Source organism: Oratosquilla oratoria, chromosome 21 (assembly GCF_046742065.1).
Source record: "Oratosquilla oratoria isolate Oo_2021 chromosome 21, ASM4674206v1, whole genome shotgun sequence".
In the NCBI taxonomy this organism is placed as follows: Eukaryota; Metazoa; Arthropoda; class Malacostraca; order Stomatopoda; family Squillidae; genus Oratosquilla; species Oratosquilla oratoria.
The window spans coordinates 21,102,591-21,122,621 of NC_134797.1; the positions used below are offsets into that span (position 1 = coordinate 21,102,591).

Sequence of the window (20,031 nt, forward strand, 5' to 3'; positions counted from 1 at the left end):
TCCCACCTCCTTTCCTATTCCCCATCTTCCTCCTTTCCTATTCCCCATCTTCCTCATCTACAACCTCTTCTTCATCTCTTCTTCTATCCCACCTCCATTCCTGATCCCCCATCTTCTTCCTCCTCTTCTGATCCCCCATCTTCTTCCTCCTCTCCCTCCTCTTCTTTTTCTTTCTTCTCCTCCTCCTCTTCCTTTGCTCTCTTCTTCGTTATTATATTCCTTCTCATCCCCCTCCCCCTCCTCTTCACCATCCTTCTTCCCCTTCTCCCCTTCTACTTTGTGTATTTCTCTCCGTTTTCTCATCAACTCCTAGATTGTCTATTCTTCTTCCTCCTTCTCCCATCCTCCTCTTTCTCCTCATGTTCCTCCTCCCCGTTCCCTCCTCCAACTCCTAGGTTTTCTATTCCTCCTCCTCCCCGCTCCCGCCTCCTTCATAACAAAACTTACAAAACGCGCACTCTGAGCAAGTCGCCTTGCATAACGCCAGAGCGGTCACTCCCTCGCCTCCCTCCCTTCCCTTCCCCTTTCCTCCCTCCCCCACATCTCGTCCCTGTTCCTCCTCTTTCCCTTCTCTCGTTTCTCCTTTTTCCCCAACTTTCCGTTTTCTATTTCCCTCAACTCGATCAAAAGATCAATTTGTTTTCTCATCTTTTCTCTCTTCTATTGGTTCTCCTGTTTTCTCTTCTATTAATTCTCCTTTTTCCTCTCTTCTATTGATTCTCTTATTTTCTCTCCTCTATTAATTTTCTTATTTTCTCTCCTCTATTAGTTCTTGTTTCCTCTCTTCTACTGGTTCTCCTGTTTTCTCTCTTCCATTAATTCTCCTATTTTCCCTCTTCTATTAGTTCTCCTCTTTTCTTCTACTGGTTCTCTTATTCCTTCCTTCCACCGCCCGCTGTTATTATTACATGGTACCATTTGTTGACCAAAATCCCGCAGCATTCTTTCATGTCTGTGGAGTAGCCTCCACTCTAAGAAGAATACTTCCACACTCCCTCCTTACCGCCGTCTTCAACCTTAACAAAGGAGGATTACAAAGGATTACAAAGGAGGAGTGTGCCGCCGACAGGAGACCTTTTGGTCCATAACTAGGTCGGATGCTAAAAGAAAAATCTCTCCTCTGGGACTTCTGTGGTTCCGCCTCTCCGTCGCCATGTTGTCTCCCAAGCACAGAATCTCTGGTTGCGGTGGCGTCCTTCAAAGACCTTTTTCTGACTAAGAACAGGCGATCTTGTGCATTCCAGGATGCGGCCCCGAGACTGAAGAGGGTGTGGATGGATCGAGACCCTCGTTCAGACCTCATTTCGTCTCCTCAGATGCTTAGAATCGTCTGTCTTTGGCCAGAACAAAGTAGAGTGCATCGATGTGTTGAGGAGGCAACAGCGCTTCTTGCGTAAATCCTTTCTCCTCCCTCCTCCCTCCTCCTCCTCCTCCGGGGACTCTTCTTTCGTAACCCGGGCGAATCCTCCACCATCCTCGTGGGTCCTGAGCCTTACTTCTTACATACCAACTCAAATATCTACTTCCCGTCATACCATCCTTTACACGGGTTTACGATCCCCTAACCCTACATCATCTAAATGTCTCTCTGCCTCTACGTCTTCCGATTCCTCACAAGGTCCTATTTGTGAATCTTCACAAGAATCTTTTTTTTTTCATTATTTTTCAGGGTTCGAACCCGCTCGGACCTCAGCCTTGCGGAAGGCCCGGAACTGTTCATATATGAAGGCAGGAGAGACGGTGTCCACGCTACAGCCACATCAGTGACGATACCCAGAGGAGGAAGCTGATACATAACACACACACAGTGACGTCACCAAGTTACCTCAAGCCCGAGGTGATCAGCGGTCGGTGGTCATTACTCAGAATGGTTATCCTTCCTAACCTCTGCGCCGCGGCCAGGATTCGAACGCACGCCCGACATCCCCATATGGTTACCAGACCCGCGTATTGTCGACTGTGTATTCGTTCACATTTTTATCTAAGCAACAAAACATTCAGAGGCGAACACATTGACCTTGAGGTCCATGTCATCAAGATACTTCTTTCGAACTTGACATTCTAACCCAGGTTTTCTCATTCGTATGGCAAAGGGCATCCTCGCCTGAGTCGTTTCATCGACTTTGTTCTTCTACATTTCCCTTAGGATCGTGTCCGAAAGCCCTTGACGACGACAACGACGACGGCAGTCTTCATCAAAAGCCGCTCTCATGTTTTCAATACGCATTCTGTTTAAGTTTGTACGTAAACATAAAAACAAGAATGAACACACACACACGCGCGCGCGCGCGCTTACTCACACATATATGTATATACATATGAGAAAGGTGGAAAAAGAAGTGATAGATCTAGTTCCGAGTTGCGAATTCATTCCTGCCCGGTTTCGCTCTACGCTTCTTCCTCTGAAGAAGGTGGGCTGCGTGGGGGTTAAAAGAGCGGATCCTGAATAGGGCTGCTCACTCGTGTCGGCTGCTCCCGAGCTGAGCTACTGCTCATCCTCGCACAAGGGCGACCATTGGGCCTACACCGTCTAGTGCCTGGCTTGTGACTAAGGGTTTTCAGAGATAACCATCAACCATCGTCACGCACCATCGTTGGAGGTAAAATGAAATTGTTGTTAGTGATTGGGAGAGACTAGATATAGTGTCCCCCTCAGTCACTTCCTCAGTCTCAGCGTTAGCTAGGGGCATCATGGGTAGTGAGGTAGCACCTGGTTTTCCTTCCTCTTTTCGAATCCCGTTTTGAGATCTCGCTTCCTTCTCCTTAGGTAGGAGAAAGGGTGTCTCGAAAGTGCTGTAAGGCCTTGAAACGGGATTCATAACAGGTAAGGGAATCCTACCCCGCTGAAGGACGAATTATACTTTGCACCGAGCTATGAGGGGCTGGAAGGCATATAAAAGACAAAGGAAAGAAAAAAATGGAAGTGGAAGTAAAGGAGGAGGAGAAGGAGGAGGAGGAGGAGGAGGAAGGACAGAAGAAAAAAAGGGGGTATGGAGGTGGAGGACGAGAAAGAGAAGGAAGAGCAAAATAGGAAGAGGAGGAGGAGGAAGACGTCAGGACCGAGGAATGTGACGAAAAGAGGAGAGAGGAAGGGCACATGGAACAAATGAAGCCTGTGTATGTGTATGTGTGTGTGTGCGTGCGTGCGTGCGTGCGTGTGTGTGTGTGTGTGTGTGTGTGTGTGTGTGAGTGTGTGTGTGCGCATATGTGCGTATTACTGTATTTTGATGAATCTCTCACGCAATTAACTTGTTCCTTGGGAAGTCTGTCAGTTCAGAGTAAGCGTAAATATTCTAATATTCAAATAAATACACACACGCGCGCGCGCGCGCAATCTTCCTTTTATCCATTTCTTTCTTGTTTCATCCTTCTTTCTTTTTCTTCTTCTAACTATTCTCTTCATCTTTCTTCCTGTCATCCTGTATTGGACAGTGGCTACAAAAAAAGTAATAATTCTTTAAGTAAATCTGGGGACTTGCGGCGTTGTTCTTGATGCGCAAAAACTCCAAAGTCTCCTCGGGATTACTGTGTCAGCTGCACAGAGACCCAGTCCACGACAGGACGCAAAGTTACCGATTCTGTTCTTTCTATTGTCAGACGATCTTATTCAGTTACGCCAGAAGACTTGGGCCCCGGCTGGCTGTGACGGGAGCGGAGGAGGGACGGAGGGTGACAGTTATGAATCGCAAAGGAAGAACAAACAACAGCAGGCCTACTGGCCCTAATAAGGCTGTTTGTGTTTACTGTACTAAACTACAATTAAGAAAACAGGGTAACTAGGCGACAGAAGATGAACTAACACTACTGCTACCACTCTCCTATCCAATTACAATTAAATGCCGGGCTATCAGATCTTGCCCTTGAGAGATGGATCTCCTAAGTCTGGCCCCTCGAATACAATCGTGCGATGATATTTACGACAACGACTGTACATAGGGATAAAGAGGTCAGGGTGGCCTGCATGTAGGGCAGGTAAGGAAGGGCGGGGGCACCGACAGAAAAGCATTAGCGTGTACCTACATACATGTGGTCAAACAGGGCCCAGGGCGGAGGGTAAGAGTGTGTGTGTGTGTGTGTGTGTGTGTGTGTGTGTGTGTGTGTGTGTGTGTGTGTGTGTGTGTGTGTGTGTGTGTGTTTGTGTGTGTGTGTTTGTGTGTGTGTGTTTGTGTGTGTGTGTGTTTGTGTGTGTGTGTTTCACCTTGGTCTTTGGATCACGTGTTGGACTCGTGATCGACAACTATTTCCCTCCTGGAAGAGAGCTCAGAGCTCGTATGACCGATGTATGGGTAATGCTATGACCTCACAAACACACACACACACACCTACCTACCTCCCCGCCCACGAGAGTTGGAGTAACAGCCCACAGTGCAGCGATACAAAAATTATTCCAGCCCTGAACGGGATTCGTACCCGGACCGCCATAGTGGCGGCCGAGAACTCTACCAACTGTAACACGAGTGAGTGAGTGAGTGAGTGAGTGAGTGTGTGTGTGTGTGTGTGTGTGTGTGTGTGTGTGTGTGTGTGTGTGTGTGTGTGTGTGTGTGTGTGTGTGTGTGTGCGCGTGCGTGCAAATCTTCCAGTGTGACCAAGCCTCCACCACAGCATTCCTTCCACATAATCTTACCAACCTTTCCACCTTACCTCTCCACTTCCTCCCTCACTTCCTTCCTCCCTCCCTGCAGTTAACATAGCTGCCATCCCCTTACGAAATTTATGTGTGGAATTCCCAAAGAAGAGCGCGGAGCAAACGATACAGAGGTCTGTCAAATATGGCGAGCTAGTTACACCAAAATGTCCACGAAAATCTGTAAGCCCTATTTATACACGACTTCCTGTATCATAAGTTTGAGTCTGAAAGTTGACATAATGACCTTTTTTTTATTTCATGTAACGTTATGGACGAGAGAGAAACTTTGGAGGAAAGAAAACTTCTGAAAGTGTGACCTTTTCTACAGTTCGCTTGACCTCATCTCAAATATCAGAATTCGTTTCACCACGCGTCGTTCGCGCGTTCCCAAGTGGCTGGAATGTCCACAAATACAACTTCTGCCATCGGCTAATGTCCAGCAATTGAAAGGAAGCAATAATGATAGATAAATGGATAAAGAGACATATGAATAAATGAGTAAATAGAATAAGTGAATGAATGATTAGAATCGGTGTTCGAATATGGAGAGATGTGTAAGATCAGTCAGCTTCGGTAGACGCTACCAGAGCAACGAATAAATAAATACATCAAACAATAGATAGATAGATGGAAGATAGAATGATGGATAAATGAATAATAAATGAAAACAACTAAATAAAGATTAGTAAAGGACTAGATGAACAAATAAGAGAATAAGCAAATAGATGAACAAATACACTAGACTAAGAACGGGGCAACAGTACCTGACGGCTACCCACATACACATCCTCCTCTCTCTCTCTCTCTCTCTCTCTCTCTCTCTCTCTCTCTCTCTCTCTCTCTCTCTCTCTCTCTCTCTCTCTCTCTCTCTCTCTCTCTCTCTCTCTCTCTCTCTCTCTCTCTCTCTCTCTCTCTCTCTCTCTCTCTCTCTCTCTCTCTCTCTCTCTCTCTCTCTCTCTCTCTCTCTCTCTCTCTCTCTCTCTCTCTCTCATATATACCCTCCAGGCAGCAGAAAATAAAGACTCTCCCCTGGATGTCAAGGCAAACCGATCTGTCCTCGAGGTAACCGGATGAGTCCCGCCCCCCTTATTAACTCCGCCCCGCCCCCCAATCCCGTTCTTCCTCAGGAGTCCTCCCCCCGCCCACCCCTCCCCCCGCCGTTGGGCTTCCAGCCATCCAGGCGCGCGCAAAAGTTGGCATTTCCAAAAGAATGTCGTCATCACCAAATGTGGAAAGCCATCGATGGGTCACTCTTGTCAACTTGATAATGAAGATGCAACTTACATGCATACGGCTCGACGGCACAGTGGTAGCGTTCGCAACCGCTGCACCAGAGGTCCGGGTTCGAATCCCGCCCGGGGTTGAAATAAATTCAGTATCGCGGTACTGCGAGCCGACACTCCAACTCTCGTGGGTGTTATGTTGTGTGTGTGTGTGTGTGTGTGTGTGTGTGTGTGTGTGTGTGTGTGTGTGTGTGTGTGTTAGGTCACAGCATTACCCATAGATCGGTCATATATGAGCTCTGAGCTCTCTTCCGGGAGGGAAATAGCTGTCGATCACGAGTCCAACACGTGATCCAAGACCATGGTGAATCACAAACACACATGATATGAGAATATGTGAGCAAGATCGAGAAAGTACAAAGATCAGCAACCCAAGGGATTCTCAGCCGCGGGAACAAGTCGTACGAGGAGGGACTAGACCAGCCCTGGGTGAAGGGTCGAAGAAGAGGAGACCTTATGGCGATGCCCAAGACGCTGAAGGAACGGGGTGGTCAAAGGTGACCTCGCTCAGTCTTTGCATGGGAGAAGAGGTCAAGGTCACGAGAGAGAGAGAGAGAGAGAGAGAGAGAGAGAGAGAGAGAGAGAGAGAGAGAGAGAGATTGCCTGAAGGACATAGAGAATATCCAGTTTTCCATAAATGATGCGTATACTACTGGAATAACTTTGGGAGAAGATATAGCACAAGTTAGTTCCATACATGGACCTAACACAAAGTAAGACAACTGAATATCGAAAGAGAGGACCTCATGAGCATAGCTCCCTTTTTTGTGTACTATAAACGCGATAAATACGATTTAAAAACACACACATACCAACACGCGCACAAATTGAAGCTGCGTGTGATGTAATTGGAGAATAAGAAACGATAACCTACGAGCGTTGTTTCTTTCCTGCAGAATACAAATAGGTAAATACACACACACACACACACACACACACACACACACACACACACACACACATTACACGACTCGGTGGCGTGGTTGGTAGAGCACTGGACTGCCAGCGCGGTGGTGCCCGCAGTATCTGGTTCGAATCCTGCCCAGGGCCGGAATTATTTCGGTATCGCTGCGCTGACTCTCGTGGGCGGGGAGTTGGGTGTGTGTGTGTAAGGTCATAGCATTACCCATTGATCGGTCATACGAGCTCTGAGCTCTCTTCCGGGAGGGAAATAGCTATCGATCACGGGTCCAACACGTGTTCCAAAGACCAAGGTGAATACACACATGAAAAAGAAATTAAAAAGGATAGCTACAGAAGAGGTCTGAAAAAGAATCGCTTCCCATACAGAGTGGTAGATATCTGGAACAAACTGAATGAGGAAACTGTGAGTGCAAAGAATATCCAAGAATTTAAGAATAAACTGGATGCGGAAAGATACAAAAGCGGGTCACTACGAACATAGCTCTCTCCCCGTAAAGTACAACTAGGTAAATACACACATACTCACACACACACACATACACACACACACGATAATTCACCAGTTTTCTATCCTTGTGGACTATTAATATCCCGCAGAGGGCAGAGTACACGAAACACTCCAGGATTGCAGCAGAAAAAAGAAAAGGAAGAGTAGAAGTTTGTAGTGTCATAACACTTCCTTGAGTGGAGTTAAGTCTAACCATATCAGAATGGTCCGTGGGTCTGGTTCATAGATGTACCGCATAAAACTAATGTGGTTAGCAGTCTACTGCACGGGTAAATGTTTTGATAAATGTAAACAGTGTTGTAAAGTAACAAAGTAAAAATACTTAGAGATCGCGCAGTCATTTTTTAGTAGTTTCTGCTTTTGGAAGAAAAAAAAAGGTAAATTGCTTGGGGGTACTTTCGCTTGTACACGAATTTCTGTTACATTTACTTCTTTAGAATTAGGAATAATTAAAACTTTATTCATTGCGTTTATAAATAGTGGCGGTTTCCTTAGCAAGGCCAACTGATTAACAATGTTCCCTCTTATGTTTTGCTGTGAGTCTGTGCAGAAATTATCTTGTGTGCAAACTTTGCCTTCTCTGGAAAGTATGTGCGCATCCAAGCGAGTCACTGTCTGATCATTTAAGCAAATATGAACATTTTGCAAGTTCGCATTACATATTACCTCCAATTACATGTTTGGCGGTTGGCAAGTAACCATATCTTTAGAGAATTTATAAGTTGATGTTTGGGTAAAAATTATTCATTGAATGGATTTTAATATTGCCTCCAATTATATGTTTGACGGTTGGGAAGCTACCATACTTTTTAGAGAATTTATAAGTTGATGCTTGGGTGGCACTTCTTTATTGAATGGACATTAATATCATTTGAAAACCTTGTGTGCGTGAATGTTTTCTTTGCGTGCGCTAGTTTTAAAAATTATGTGCGCGCGCACATGCGCAAAGCTTAGAGAGAACGTTGCCGATGAAGGAGAAAAAAGAAAAAGAAAGTAAATTCACTGCACTGACGCTATATATAGAACGCCCGGTCCGTGCCAGTCAGCTGATCTAAAGCCGTCTTGGGAACCTGAGCCAATGGGAGTCTGCCTTCAAAACAAGTTTAGGCCCACCTGCAACAGCAACGTCTGTCGTCTGTTTACAAACACACAGGGAATGGCGGAGGTCGGGCGAATGTTTCGTGGGTCGTCTCCGTGGTACCAGATCCTAACCCTAATTTATAGAAGATCCTAACCCTAATTCATAAAAGATCCTGACCCTAATTTGTAGAAGATCCTGACCCTAATTTATAGAAGATCCTAACCCTAATTTATAGAAGATCCTGATCCTAATTTATAAAATATCCTAACCCTAATTTATAAATTATCCTAACCCTAATTTATAAAAGATCCTAACTCTAATTTATAAAAGATCCTAACCCTAAAGGCGGAGATTTTATCTAAATTCCTATTATGTCGGCGACCTAAATCCTGCTTATGTCTAGACATAACCACCTCGACATTATGGACAGCTGATTCAGGTAAATAAATCTCCGCCGTTTTGGAGATTTGTGCCTAGACTTGGGGGTCAGGATCTTTCATAAATTCGGCCCCAGCGGGACCTACAATGGGAGGCTCCGGGGATGTCCGACTACCTCTGGACCTCGACTGGGGGTGGAACGCATTCATGACGTAACTGTTCCTCCCCGTGACGTCAGAGCCACGTCACACGATGCTCTTTCTCACCCAACAACCACGAGGGCGGACGTGGAGAGCAGCGAGGTTCGAGTAACAGTTTTAGAATTCGGACCACATTCTCGAGTGGCGAAATTTGTGCTGCCTTCGAGTCCTCTGACGGAGGTCTTCCGTCTCTCCTTCCCGGTTCTATTCTGGCTGACGTCAGACGATCTTGTTCAGTTCCCACTTCTTGCCTGGGGAAGGTTGTGGGCTATCTTTCTATCACTATCTCCCCTCTCAACCCCCCCCGCCCCGCCCCGCCCCGTCTCTCTCTCTCTCTCTCTCTCTCTCTCTCTCTCTCTCTCTCTCTCTCTCTCTCTCTCTCTCTCTCTCTCTCTCTCACTCACTCACTCACTCACTCACTCACTCACTCACTCACTCACTCACACACACACACACACACACACACACACACACACACACACACACACACACACACACACACACACACACACACACACACACACACACACACACACACACACACAATTTCTGACGTTACCTCTCAGTACGCGGGGAGCGGGGGGCGTGAATGATTACTATTTCTGTTTCCTCTTTCTCTCACGTTTTTTTTTCTTATGATTTCTCTCTGTGCGTCTTTTTCCCTCGTCCTATTCCTCCTCTGCCTCCTCCTCCTCTTCCTCCTCCTCCTCCTCCTCCCTAACTGGTGACCTTTTCGGGAGACCAGACCGCCTGACCTGACCTGCCCAACGTGGGTGGGTCATGACCTGTTTGGAAGAGGTTCTCCCCCTGGGCATTCGTGACCTGTGACCTTTCGACGCCAACTGGAACAGCAGTTATCACTCTTAATTGCCCACCTCCGCCCAATTCCAAAATTATTCTTTCTAGAATTTTGTTTCATAAGTTTGCCTTTCTCTTCTCCTTCCTTCCCCATTTTCTGTTTGCGTGTGTGCGTGTGCGTGTGTATGTGTTTGTGTGTGTGTGTGTATTTATTTACCTAGTTGTATTTACCTAGTTGTATTTTGCGGGAAGGGGAGCTATGCTCGTGTTGTCCCGCCTTTGTATCTTGCAGTGTCTAGTTTGTTTTTAAACTCATGAATGGTTTTTGCGCATACTATTTCATTGTCCAGTTTGTTCCAAGTGTCCAAAACTCTATGAGGAAAACTGTTTTTCTTCAGTTCTCTTCTATAGCTATGTTTTTTTTATTTTCTTTCCATGTCCTCTTGTGTTTCTTTTGTCCCAGTTAAGTAAGTTCTCACTATCGAGTACCTCTGTGCCTTTCATGATTCTGTAGATGGTCAATAGGTCACCTCTCTCTCTTCTTTGCTCCAGTGTCGGTAACTCCAGTTTAGCCAATCTCTCTTCGTATGATAGGTTTGCAAGTGCAGGTGCCATTTTTGTAGCTGCTCTTTGGATTCTTTCTATTTTCTTTATATTCTTTTTGGTACTGGGGGACCACAATGTCGCTGCATACTCTAATCTAGGCCTTATCAATGTAACCAATATTTTTTTCATCATGTCTTCGTCCAAGTATGTAAACGCCACTTTTATTGATCTTAGCAAGTTGTAAGTCTCCCCGACAATTTTGTTAATCTGTATATCATAGGACAAGTCGTTCGTGATAATTACTCCCAAATCTTTTTTCGGATCCTACTTTCTTTACTTCTTTGGTTCCAATTGTATATTTTCCTGATATTCTGTTTTTGCTTTTTCCAAACTCCATTATGCTACACTTCTTAGTATTAAAGTCCACTTCCCATTTCTGACTCCAGTTCCATACCCTATTTAGGTCTTCTTGCAGTGCTTCACAGTCCTCATCAGTTTCTATTTTCCTTAGCAGTTTGGCGTCATCGGCAAAGAAGCTCATGTAGCAGTTCACGTCCTCATCCATGTCATTCATATAGATAGCAAACATTATTGGTGCCAGCACAGATCCTTGCGGTACTCCACTGATCACCTCTTTCCAGTCTGAATATTTTTCTCTGAGCACTACTCTCATCTTTCTACCAGTCAGAAAGTCCTCTATCCATTTTAGTAGGTTTCCCTGTATTCCTCCTATGTGTTCCAGTTTTTTTTAGTAGTTTTCTGTGTGGTACTTTGTCAAAGGCTTTTTGCAAGTCTAGGAATGCACAATCAGCCCATCCATTTCTTTCTTGCACTATGTCTATTAGTCTTGAGTAAAAGCATATTAAGTTTGTGGAGCATGATCTTCCTTGTCTGAATCCGAATTGTCTTGGGTTTAATATGTCATTGTCTTCCAGATGTTTTACCCATCTATTCTTGATTATTTTCTCACAAATTTTGGCAATGGTGCTTGTTAGTGATACTGGCCTATAGTTGGTGGGTTCTTCTTTGTTTCCTCCTTTGTGTATTGGTACAATGTTAGCGTTTTTCCAGTCCTCGGGTATCTTTCCTTCTTTGAGTGAGCTGTTTATTAAGATGTGTATTTTGTCTGTTAGTTCTTCTTTGCACTCCTTTAGAATCCAATTTGCAATACCGTCCGGGCCATGTGATTTTCTGACATCCAGCCTTGATAAATGTTCTGATATCTCCTTTAGTGATGCTGTAAACTCATTCATGAGGGGAGATTTCTTGTTTTTGTCTATGTCACAATTCGGTATTTTCTCTCTGGTGAAAACAGATTTAAAGTGATTGTTCATGACTTCGGCCATCTCTAAATCTTCTGTGTATTCTATGTTTCCTTGGCATAGTTTCACCAATTCCTGTTTGTTTTTAAGTTTACCATTCACATACCGATAGAATAGTTTGGGTTGCTCTTTGCATTTGTCTATAATATCCTTCTCATGGTTCCTTTTCTCCTCTCTTCTCACATTTACATACTCATTTCTATAGTTAACATAAATTTGCCATTTGCTTTGTTTTTTGTCTTTTCTCCACTTTTTCCAAGCTTTGTCCCTTCTGTCTTTTGCCTCACTGCATCTTTTGTTGAACCAACATTTAATGTACTCTCTCTCTCGCTTTTGTCTTGGTACATGCCTGTTTACCCCTTCATTGTAGTTTTCCATCAATATATTCCATTTCTCTTCCACTGCTGTTTCTTCCCTGTAAAATATTTCCCAGTTTGCATTCCGGAAGAATGTCTTTAGTTTTGTAAAGTCTGTTTTGTTGTACCTCAGTCTTCCTTTCCTATGCTTTTCGTTCCTCTCTATGTCTATTTCTTCCTTTAGTATAGTTTCGATGAGTACATGTGTGTGTGTGTGTGTGTGTGTGTGTGTGTGTGTGTGTGTGTGTGCGCGTGTGTGTATGTGTGTATAGCACGGACCCAATAATTAGTTGTAGATGTAGTTCATACTTCTCACTCAGATGTGCTTACAGAAACAAGACCTCTACAAACATGGAGAGTATAGAGCGCTGCATTACCATTTGACTTGTACAAGACTTACCCCTCCCAGCCTCCCTCCCTCCTGCCCTCTCCGTTACGTCTGCCTTGTCGACGGGGTGCGAAAAACTGCCTCAAAACAAGATTATTATCACTTTCAAAAATCTTACCCGAGTATTATTAGTGAAGTATTAACGCGCGTGGGTGTAGGGGGAGAGAGAGGTGTGTGTGTGTGTGTGTGTGTGTGTGTGTGTGTGTGTGTGTGTGTGTGTGTGTGTGTGTGTGTGTGTGTGTGTGTGTGTGTGTGTGTGTGTGTGTGAGAGAGAGAGAGTGAGAGTGAGAGTGTGAGTGTGAGTGTGAGTGTGTGTGTGTGTGTGTGTGTGTGTGTGTGTGTGTGTGTGTGTGTGTGTGTGTATCTGCATTATTATTATCATTGTTATTATTATTATCATTAATAGTAGTGGTAGTATTGTAATGATGCATATACCTGTACCAAAAAAAAATTCCCGTCATTTGTTGTCCCTCCTTACGTTGGTATTCTTAGAAAAAAAGTCTTTCCTCATATAAATCTTATATAAACCTTTGGAAGGGAAAAATATTTCTTTTAAGAATAAGGTCATCCCTTTCTCCAGCTCGGGTCAGACGCAATGCAGCAAGTCACAGCAGCACTCCCTCGGCAGGGCCGAGGCTGGTTCACCCCCACGGATTCATTGACATGGCGACCGTCCCGCTCCTCACTCCTTCCTCACTCAAGAATTCGCTGAACAGAGAAAGAAGTCCCTTCGGGCCTTCATCAGTCCCTTGTTCTTCATTCACAGCCACGGTACAGCCAAAAGTGCCTCTAGCCCTCCCCTCCCCTCCCTTCTCCTCCCCTCACCCCCTCCCCTCACCCCCTCCCCTCACCCCCTCCCTCTCCTTCCTTTGCTCGACAGACACGCCTTTGCACCCTGTGCCCTTTTCACCCGATCCATCCATCTCGTGCACTTAAGATTACTCCATTCACCTCCGCCCATCATACCCTTTCTAATAATAATGATACTAATGATATTGATATTATTATTGATATTATTATTATTATTATTATTATTATTATTATTATTATTTATTATTATCATTATCATCACCATTATTATTAACATTATCATCATGAATGATGATAACAATAGTAATGACAATAACGACAATAATAAAATAATACTGATAAATAATCCCTTCAGCCAGAGGGAGAGGGGTAACTCGTTTCTTGAGAGATTTCTTGTGTTCGAAGCAGCAACTAGTCGACGACGACGAGGATGAGGAGGATCCACTTCGTAGAAAGCGGGAAGAGAGTTCGAGGGAGCCGCATTCCTGCCAACGACGTCGATGTCGTCCGGCACCTCGGGGGAAGACCGACGGGTAATAGACGTCGACCAAGTTGAGCAGAGGAGAGGTGGTCGTGGTCGTGGTCGTGGTTGAGGAAAGCGGGGGTAGGTAGGTAGGTAGGTTGGTTCCACCTTGGAACTAAAAGAAGGTCTTGATTGGCCGAATCCTTGTTTTGGTCCCTTACCGAACCCTCGGAAGGCAAAGCGTCGACCAGCCTCGCAGGCGTCGCCGGATTGAGATTAGAAACTTTTTCCCCTCTCTCTCTCTCTCTCTCTCTCTCTCTCTCTCTCTCTCTCTCTCTCTCTCTCTCCATAAGGAGTGACATTTATTTGAAAAGTCACCGGAGATTGGATTAGAAAAATTAGTGACGTCAGACGAAGGTAGCTTAGCGTAGGATACGGGATCTCGTCAGAGAGGATCAAGAGACGATCTAGAGAGACGATCTAGGGAGACGATCGAGAGAGACGATGTAGAGACGAGAGAAAGAGATCCTGAGTGTAACCAGAAGGTGAAATTACAGTGAAAGAAGAAAGAAAATTCACCACCCTTTTATTAACCCAAAGGACGAGAGAACTAGGCACGGGGCCTAGAAAATAGTGAGACTACAGGAAATACAAGGCATTGGGCCTACTGCTTAAGAGGAACTTGAATATTTAGTGAAACTCACGTAACGAAGACAAGGGGTGGCGAAACTCTCTCTCTCTCTCTCTCTTTCTTTCTTTTCAGTGAGCCATTGGTCTTTGCCAAATCGTCGACTCGCAACTTTTTAATTGCCCAAAGGGATTCTACCAAGCTGATTAATATCGCCTGGCGTTAGCTGGGTGCCGTGACCCACGTAATAAAGGAAGATATAGATGAGATTGACAGGATGCATAGCAGCCCAAAGGGTCACTAGCCTGGGATACAAGAAAGGTCAGAAAAGGTCAATCTCCACCCATTAGAAGAAAGAGAGGCGACATAATTGTTCTGTTCATGACAAAGAAAATAACGTCTTTTACTCGAATGAAAGTGACAAGAGGTCATGGGGGGGGGGGGAAATAAAAAAAAAACAATAAAATGTTTGAAGGGTATTAAAGAAAACTTTCCAGACAGATCTGTCGGCTTTTGAAATAATCTAAAAGGGGATATAGTGAAATGAACAAATAAATCAACGAACTTGAGCAATTTGACAGATGAGGTCAAAGAGACGGTACCCTCACGAGTGTAGATATTCTCCAGTAAACTATGATTAGCTAAAAACAAACAAAAACAAGTAAATACACACACACACACACACACACGCACGCGCGCGCACACAGCTACTCTCCCTAATTCTTCTGCATAAGAAGGAGATCTAGCCTTCTACTGCGATCAAGGAGATTTCAATCGGCATAATGAATAGAGAGAGAGAGAGAGAGAGAGAGAGAGAGAGAGAGAGAGAGAGAGAGAGAGAGAGAGAGAGAGAGAGAGAGAGAGAGAGAGAGAGGGGGGGTGATGGTAGTAGGGAACCGAATAACAAGCAGACATCACGGCCTGTGCAAGGACACCCCACACGATTGACTGCCAATTTTGCCTCCTCGTAATTGAAGACTTTAGGACGTGCAGAGCAGAGGAGGAAGAAGACGAAGAAGAGGTGGTGCGAAAACAAAGGGTGATTTATCACCATGGATGGTGACGCGTGTGGCCTTAAATGTACCAACTTTTTCTTCTTCATGTTCTTCTTCTTCCATTTCTTCTTTTTCTTCTTCCGTTTCTTCTTTTCCCCCTTCCATTTCTTCTTCTTTTCCCCCTTCCATTTCTTCTTCTTTTCCCCCTTCCATTTCTCCTTCTTTTCCCCCTTCCATTTCTTCTTCATGTAGACCCTGCCGCCCATGGAAGACGCTTTGAGTCTTGGCCTTGACCTGCATATAACTCCCCTCTGATAACGAATAAGATTTAAACCAATTGGCGTCGACCGGGATAAAAGCAAAAGTGTCACATGGAATCCTTTTGCCACGGAGGCCTTCCTGAAGCGCAGGTGTCGGGGCAGTAAGCGACAACGCGTGATGGAATCACAACATATCTGGATAATACTCCAGGAGAACTCTCGTATCACGAAGATACACATATCCCATAGATAGATAACCTACAGACCAAGAGTAAGACAGATTGCCGAGCGCAGACCATCACTAGATTGTAAACAGTGGTCGTCTCCACGCGTCAGAGCTCAAGTTAGAACACAACGGCAGACTCTACTCACCGGATCTTGAGGTTCTTGTTGGGGTCTCGGGAACCGATGAAGACCTCGTAGCCAGACCGGACCAGGCGGCCGGAAAGGGCTCGACCATAGTCTCCAGACCCCAATACAGCCACCACCTTGGGATCAAGAAAAAAATTATCCATGTAGACGAGATGATACGAGTGGTTTATCAGTTACATGAGTGAATAAACTAGTGAATACGTAAATAGACGAAAAGATACGTGAATAGACTAATAAGTAGAAAAATGAATAGATGAAAATGAGTAAATGAATAAATAAATAGACAAATACATGAGACACACACACACACACACACACACACACACACACACACACACACACACACACACATATATATATATATATATATATATATATATATATATATATATATATATATATATATATATATATATATAGGGTGGACCAATAAATGCCTGGGCGTCAAGACACGAGTATCTTCATGTTGTGTTGTGGAAGTTTCCTCAGAAGGAAATGTTTGAGATGCCCTCAACAGTCCTGGAAACGATACAACACCCCGGCAGGACCCCACATGTTCCATCACTATCCAAAAATTTGTGTATAAATTACCTACCAGTGGTTATTTTATTATTTTATTTTTATTAGTTTATATATTACTGTTGTTTATTAATTTATAAGTCTGTGAGGTTAATCCTTAATTAAGGATATAAAATCAGAATGTAACTCTCCACTCCAGTGATGACGTCAAACCGAGAATTAAAGTCAGTTGTATCATTACGCGATATTATTTGTGTGTTTTTATGTGCGTGTGTGTGCGTCTGGTTTTTTTTTTGTATGTGTATATGTGTGCGTGTTTTTTTCGTGTGCGTGTTTTTTTCGTGTGTGTGTGTGTGTGTGTGTGTGTGTGTGTGTGTGTGTGTGTGTGTGTGTGTGTGTGTGTGTGTGTGTGTGTGTGTGTGTGTGTGTGTGTATATAAACTGGAATTTACTGTCTGTATCCTCCGCGTTTCCGTTTTCTTTCTGTCTTTTTTTTTTTTTAACTTTCAAACCCTCCCCTTTCATAATATCTTTCCTCCCACCCACCCCTTCTCTCCGTTTCCTTTCCACCTTCTTGCTGCCCCACGCCCGACTGCAAGAGACCCTAAGGCGTACAGTAGGCAGTTCCATGACCATGACCACCTGTCATCTCCATTCATAAAGTTGTTTAGCCTTCTCTTAAAGCAACCGATATTTTCAGCGCTCACTACTACATGGTTACGAAGTCTATTCCATTTCCTGACCACTCTATGGGTAAACAAATTCTTGCCTATTTCCTTGACACTTACCTTGTTAGGGTCGGTGTTCACCTTCCCGTTGGCCATCTTCTCGTGGGCGTTCCCATTGCTGTATGTATCCGTCGGGCTTTGATCAAACCCTGGGTTGTTCATGCTGTTCCAAGGAGAGAGAGACGTCAAATTCACAAATGGATTCTTTCTTTTCAGCAGGAGAGAGTTTTTTTCTTTTTTTTGGGGGGGAGGGGTATAAATCCGAAGTAATCAAATGGGCCTTCAAAGAATTTGGGTACAAAGTCGTACCTCAATTGGTAAAAAAGCAGAATAAAGTGTGGAAAATCACTTGGTGGAGATGTATACCCACTATCTCTAAACCTCTTCTGAAGTGGACTACGGATAGTAGTCGAAATATACGGATCTCCTGTACTTCTGATATTATTTCTCCGAAAGTGGGTTTTAAAAGTATATATGTACAAATGTGTTGTAACATTACATTTTCCCACTTGGTGGAGACTTAAGAACAGATTCACTTACAATACTTTTGTTTGTTTTATGGTCGACGAGTGCTGTGGGTGGTAGGCCTACCTATGAACAGTGGTGAATAAAGATTCTTAGGAACGTTTCTAGAAGAAAATCCTCACGAAAGAGATGTTTGGGGGGGGGGGTTGGGTTGGACCATTCCACGTATGTAATTGACCCTTTCCAAAGTCGGACCATCATCGTAGAAGAAGATGACCCAAAGAACGTGGGAGGAGAACCGAATTTTACTAAGAAAAAAAAAAAAAAAAAAAAAAAAAAAAAAGAATATGCAAATGTTGCCCAGTAACTTTGTGTCCATCCTGTGCAAGACTAACCGCAGAAGAACCTTGACGGGAGACACGACCTCTGTCCCACGTAGCAATATATCATGATACACAAAAGAAACAATACAGCCCAATAACTTGCAAACCTACGTTATGTGACAACTCTAATCCATCGTTACAAAACGGCGGAATGACGTCCGTTGGGGCAAAACAAAGGAACATAAAAATTGCCAACAACATAATAAAAGGTTCATTGCTGAGGAGACACCACACGTAAGGGGGAAAATTGCCATTCGGAACAATGGGAGTTCTGTGACAAGTGTTTCTTTGCAAATAAAAACCTTTTTTGACAAGGTTGTTGAACGCGAAGAATGGAAAGCCAAATAACATTTACAACAGAAATTGTATACATTTGTTTGTGAAAAAACAATAAAGGAAGAAATTATGACATAAAATATATATATATATGTTTCCCAGGCCCAGACTGCGCATAGAGCAGATTGTGCACGAAAAAACAAACAAACAAAAGTGTGAATAAGAATATAAAGGCACAATAAGATCCGGCTTCATGAAAAAAGAACGAGGTAGGTGGGAGGACAAAAAAAAAAAAAAAAGACATGAATAAGTCGAAGGCATCCTGAAAAAAAAACGTGTTGTTTTACTAATCTTCGTGCGCTTTATATCGTTCGTTCAGGATACCGCATGGGTACTTCACTCAGCTGATGGGATGCAAGTCAAAAGGTTAATAATATAAAAAAAAACATACATATACCAAAGGCTTTTTCCGTCTTACAAGGGAGGTAGCCAAAAAACAAAGGCAAAAAATTATCCATACCCATTCCATTCCTAATAAACTCCACTCCCCTCCACCCTCTACCCTGCCTCGGATCTCTCTTGCAGGCCATCCGCGGCCCCCAGGTAACCAACAACAGCCACCGGATTGACTCACAAGTCACTAAGGAAAAATATATTGTGTGGTTATCTGGGGTAAGGTTATACTGGAGCAGTGTAGGCTGTGTCCAGTGTCATCTGTGTAGCGACAGTGTCCTCTGGCGCAGCTCGATTCTGTGGTCAGGCCTATTCTGTGCTTTAGGACTGGTTCCATACTGGGGGGTGACCTGAACGCAGGAGTCTCAATGTGGTTCTTGCCCATCATGTGATTATTTCTCTGTTGGTGTTTGGGGAAGTCAGCTGAAGGAGTTTGAGGGTCGGTTTTGGAGTACTTGTGCTTTTTTATATGAATGTTGTTTTTTTGTTGTTGTTTTTTTTTTACGGTTAGGTTGTAAGGTGTAGGCGGTAGGTTACTGCCGATGTTTGAGAGAAAACGAAGAACAGGTGGAGAGTGAACGGAAGTACATGGAGAGATATGGACTATGGACTACTTAGAAAACATCACCAGCTCGCGCTGGGAAGATAAGTCTTTATGAAAATGAAATGAATATGGCGAGAACATTGTGGGGAGACGATCGCGAACCGACAGGGAAACCTCGCAGAAGACGTCTGTCGACACGAAGAGGTCGTTGGCTGAGTTTCAAACCAAAGAAGATCCCAATTCATCAACACCTCCCCCAAGTCCGGTGTCTTCAAACAAAAAACCAAAGAACAAACAAACGAACGAGTAAACAATAAACCAGTAAGATGTAAACGAACAGATAAATAAGTAAACAAATTGAAAAAATAAAGCATAAACAAACGAACGAGTAAACAATAAACCAATAAGATATAAACGAACAGATAAATAAGCAAACAAATTGAAAAATAAATCTAGTCAGAACAGGTATGACGTGTGTCACCACGGGCCAGGGACGAAGGACGCAGACCCTGACATAGACAAATAAGCGGCCTGGAGCAACCGGTGAGAGGACGGCGGCGCGAAAACAACATTCCAGTAAAAGACACAAATGGAAGTTCCTGGCATGGAGTCACTAACGTTACCTTAAAAAAATAACCATTTGGGAAATGCCTCGTTTTCTCGACTTTAAGGTTTCTGCTGCCTCTTACCCTTTAACCACAAGTTGTTTTCAGCAGCCAATTACA

General features: G+C 44.0%; 1 protein-coding gene across 2 annotated transcripts in view; it reads right to left on the reverse strand.

Annotated features, from left to right (window-relative positions):
* LOC143036767 (metalloreductase STEAP3-like) overlaps positions 1-20,031 on the reverse strand; it is a 114,443-nt gene that overhangs the window by 26,472 nt on the left and 67,940 nt on the right. For both annotated transcript variants that reach the window (XM_076204476.1, XM_076204477.1), the window contains 2 exons: positions 17,246-17,348; positions 15,940-16,055 (listed from right to left, as the gene is read on the reverse strand). In XM_076204476.1, the coding sequence (XP_076060591.1) occupies positions 15,940-16,055; positions 17,246-17,348 (219 nt within the window). The remainder of the gene's footprint in view (positions 1-15,939; positions 16,056-17,245; positions 17,349-20,031) is intronic.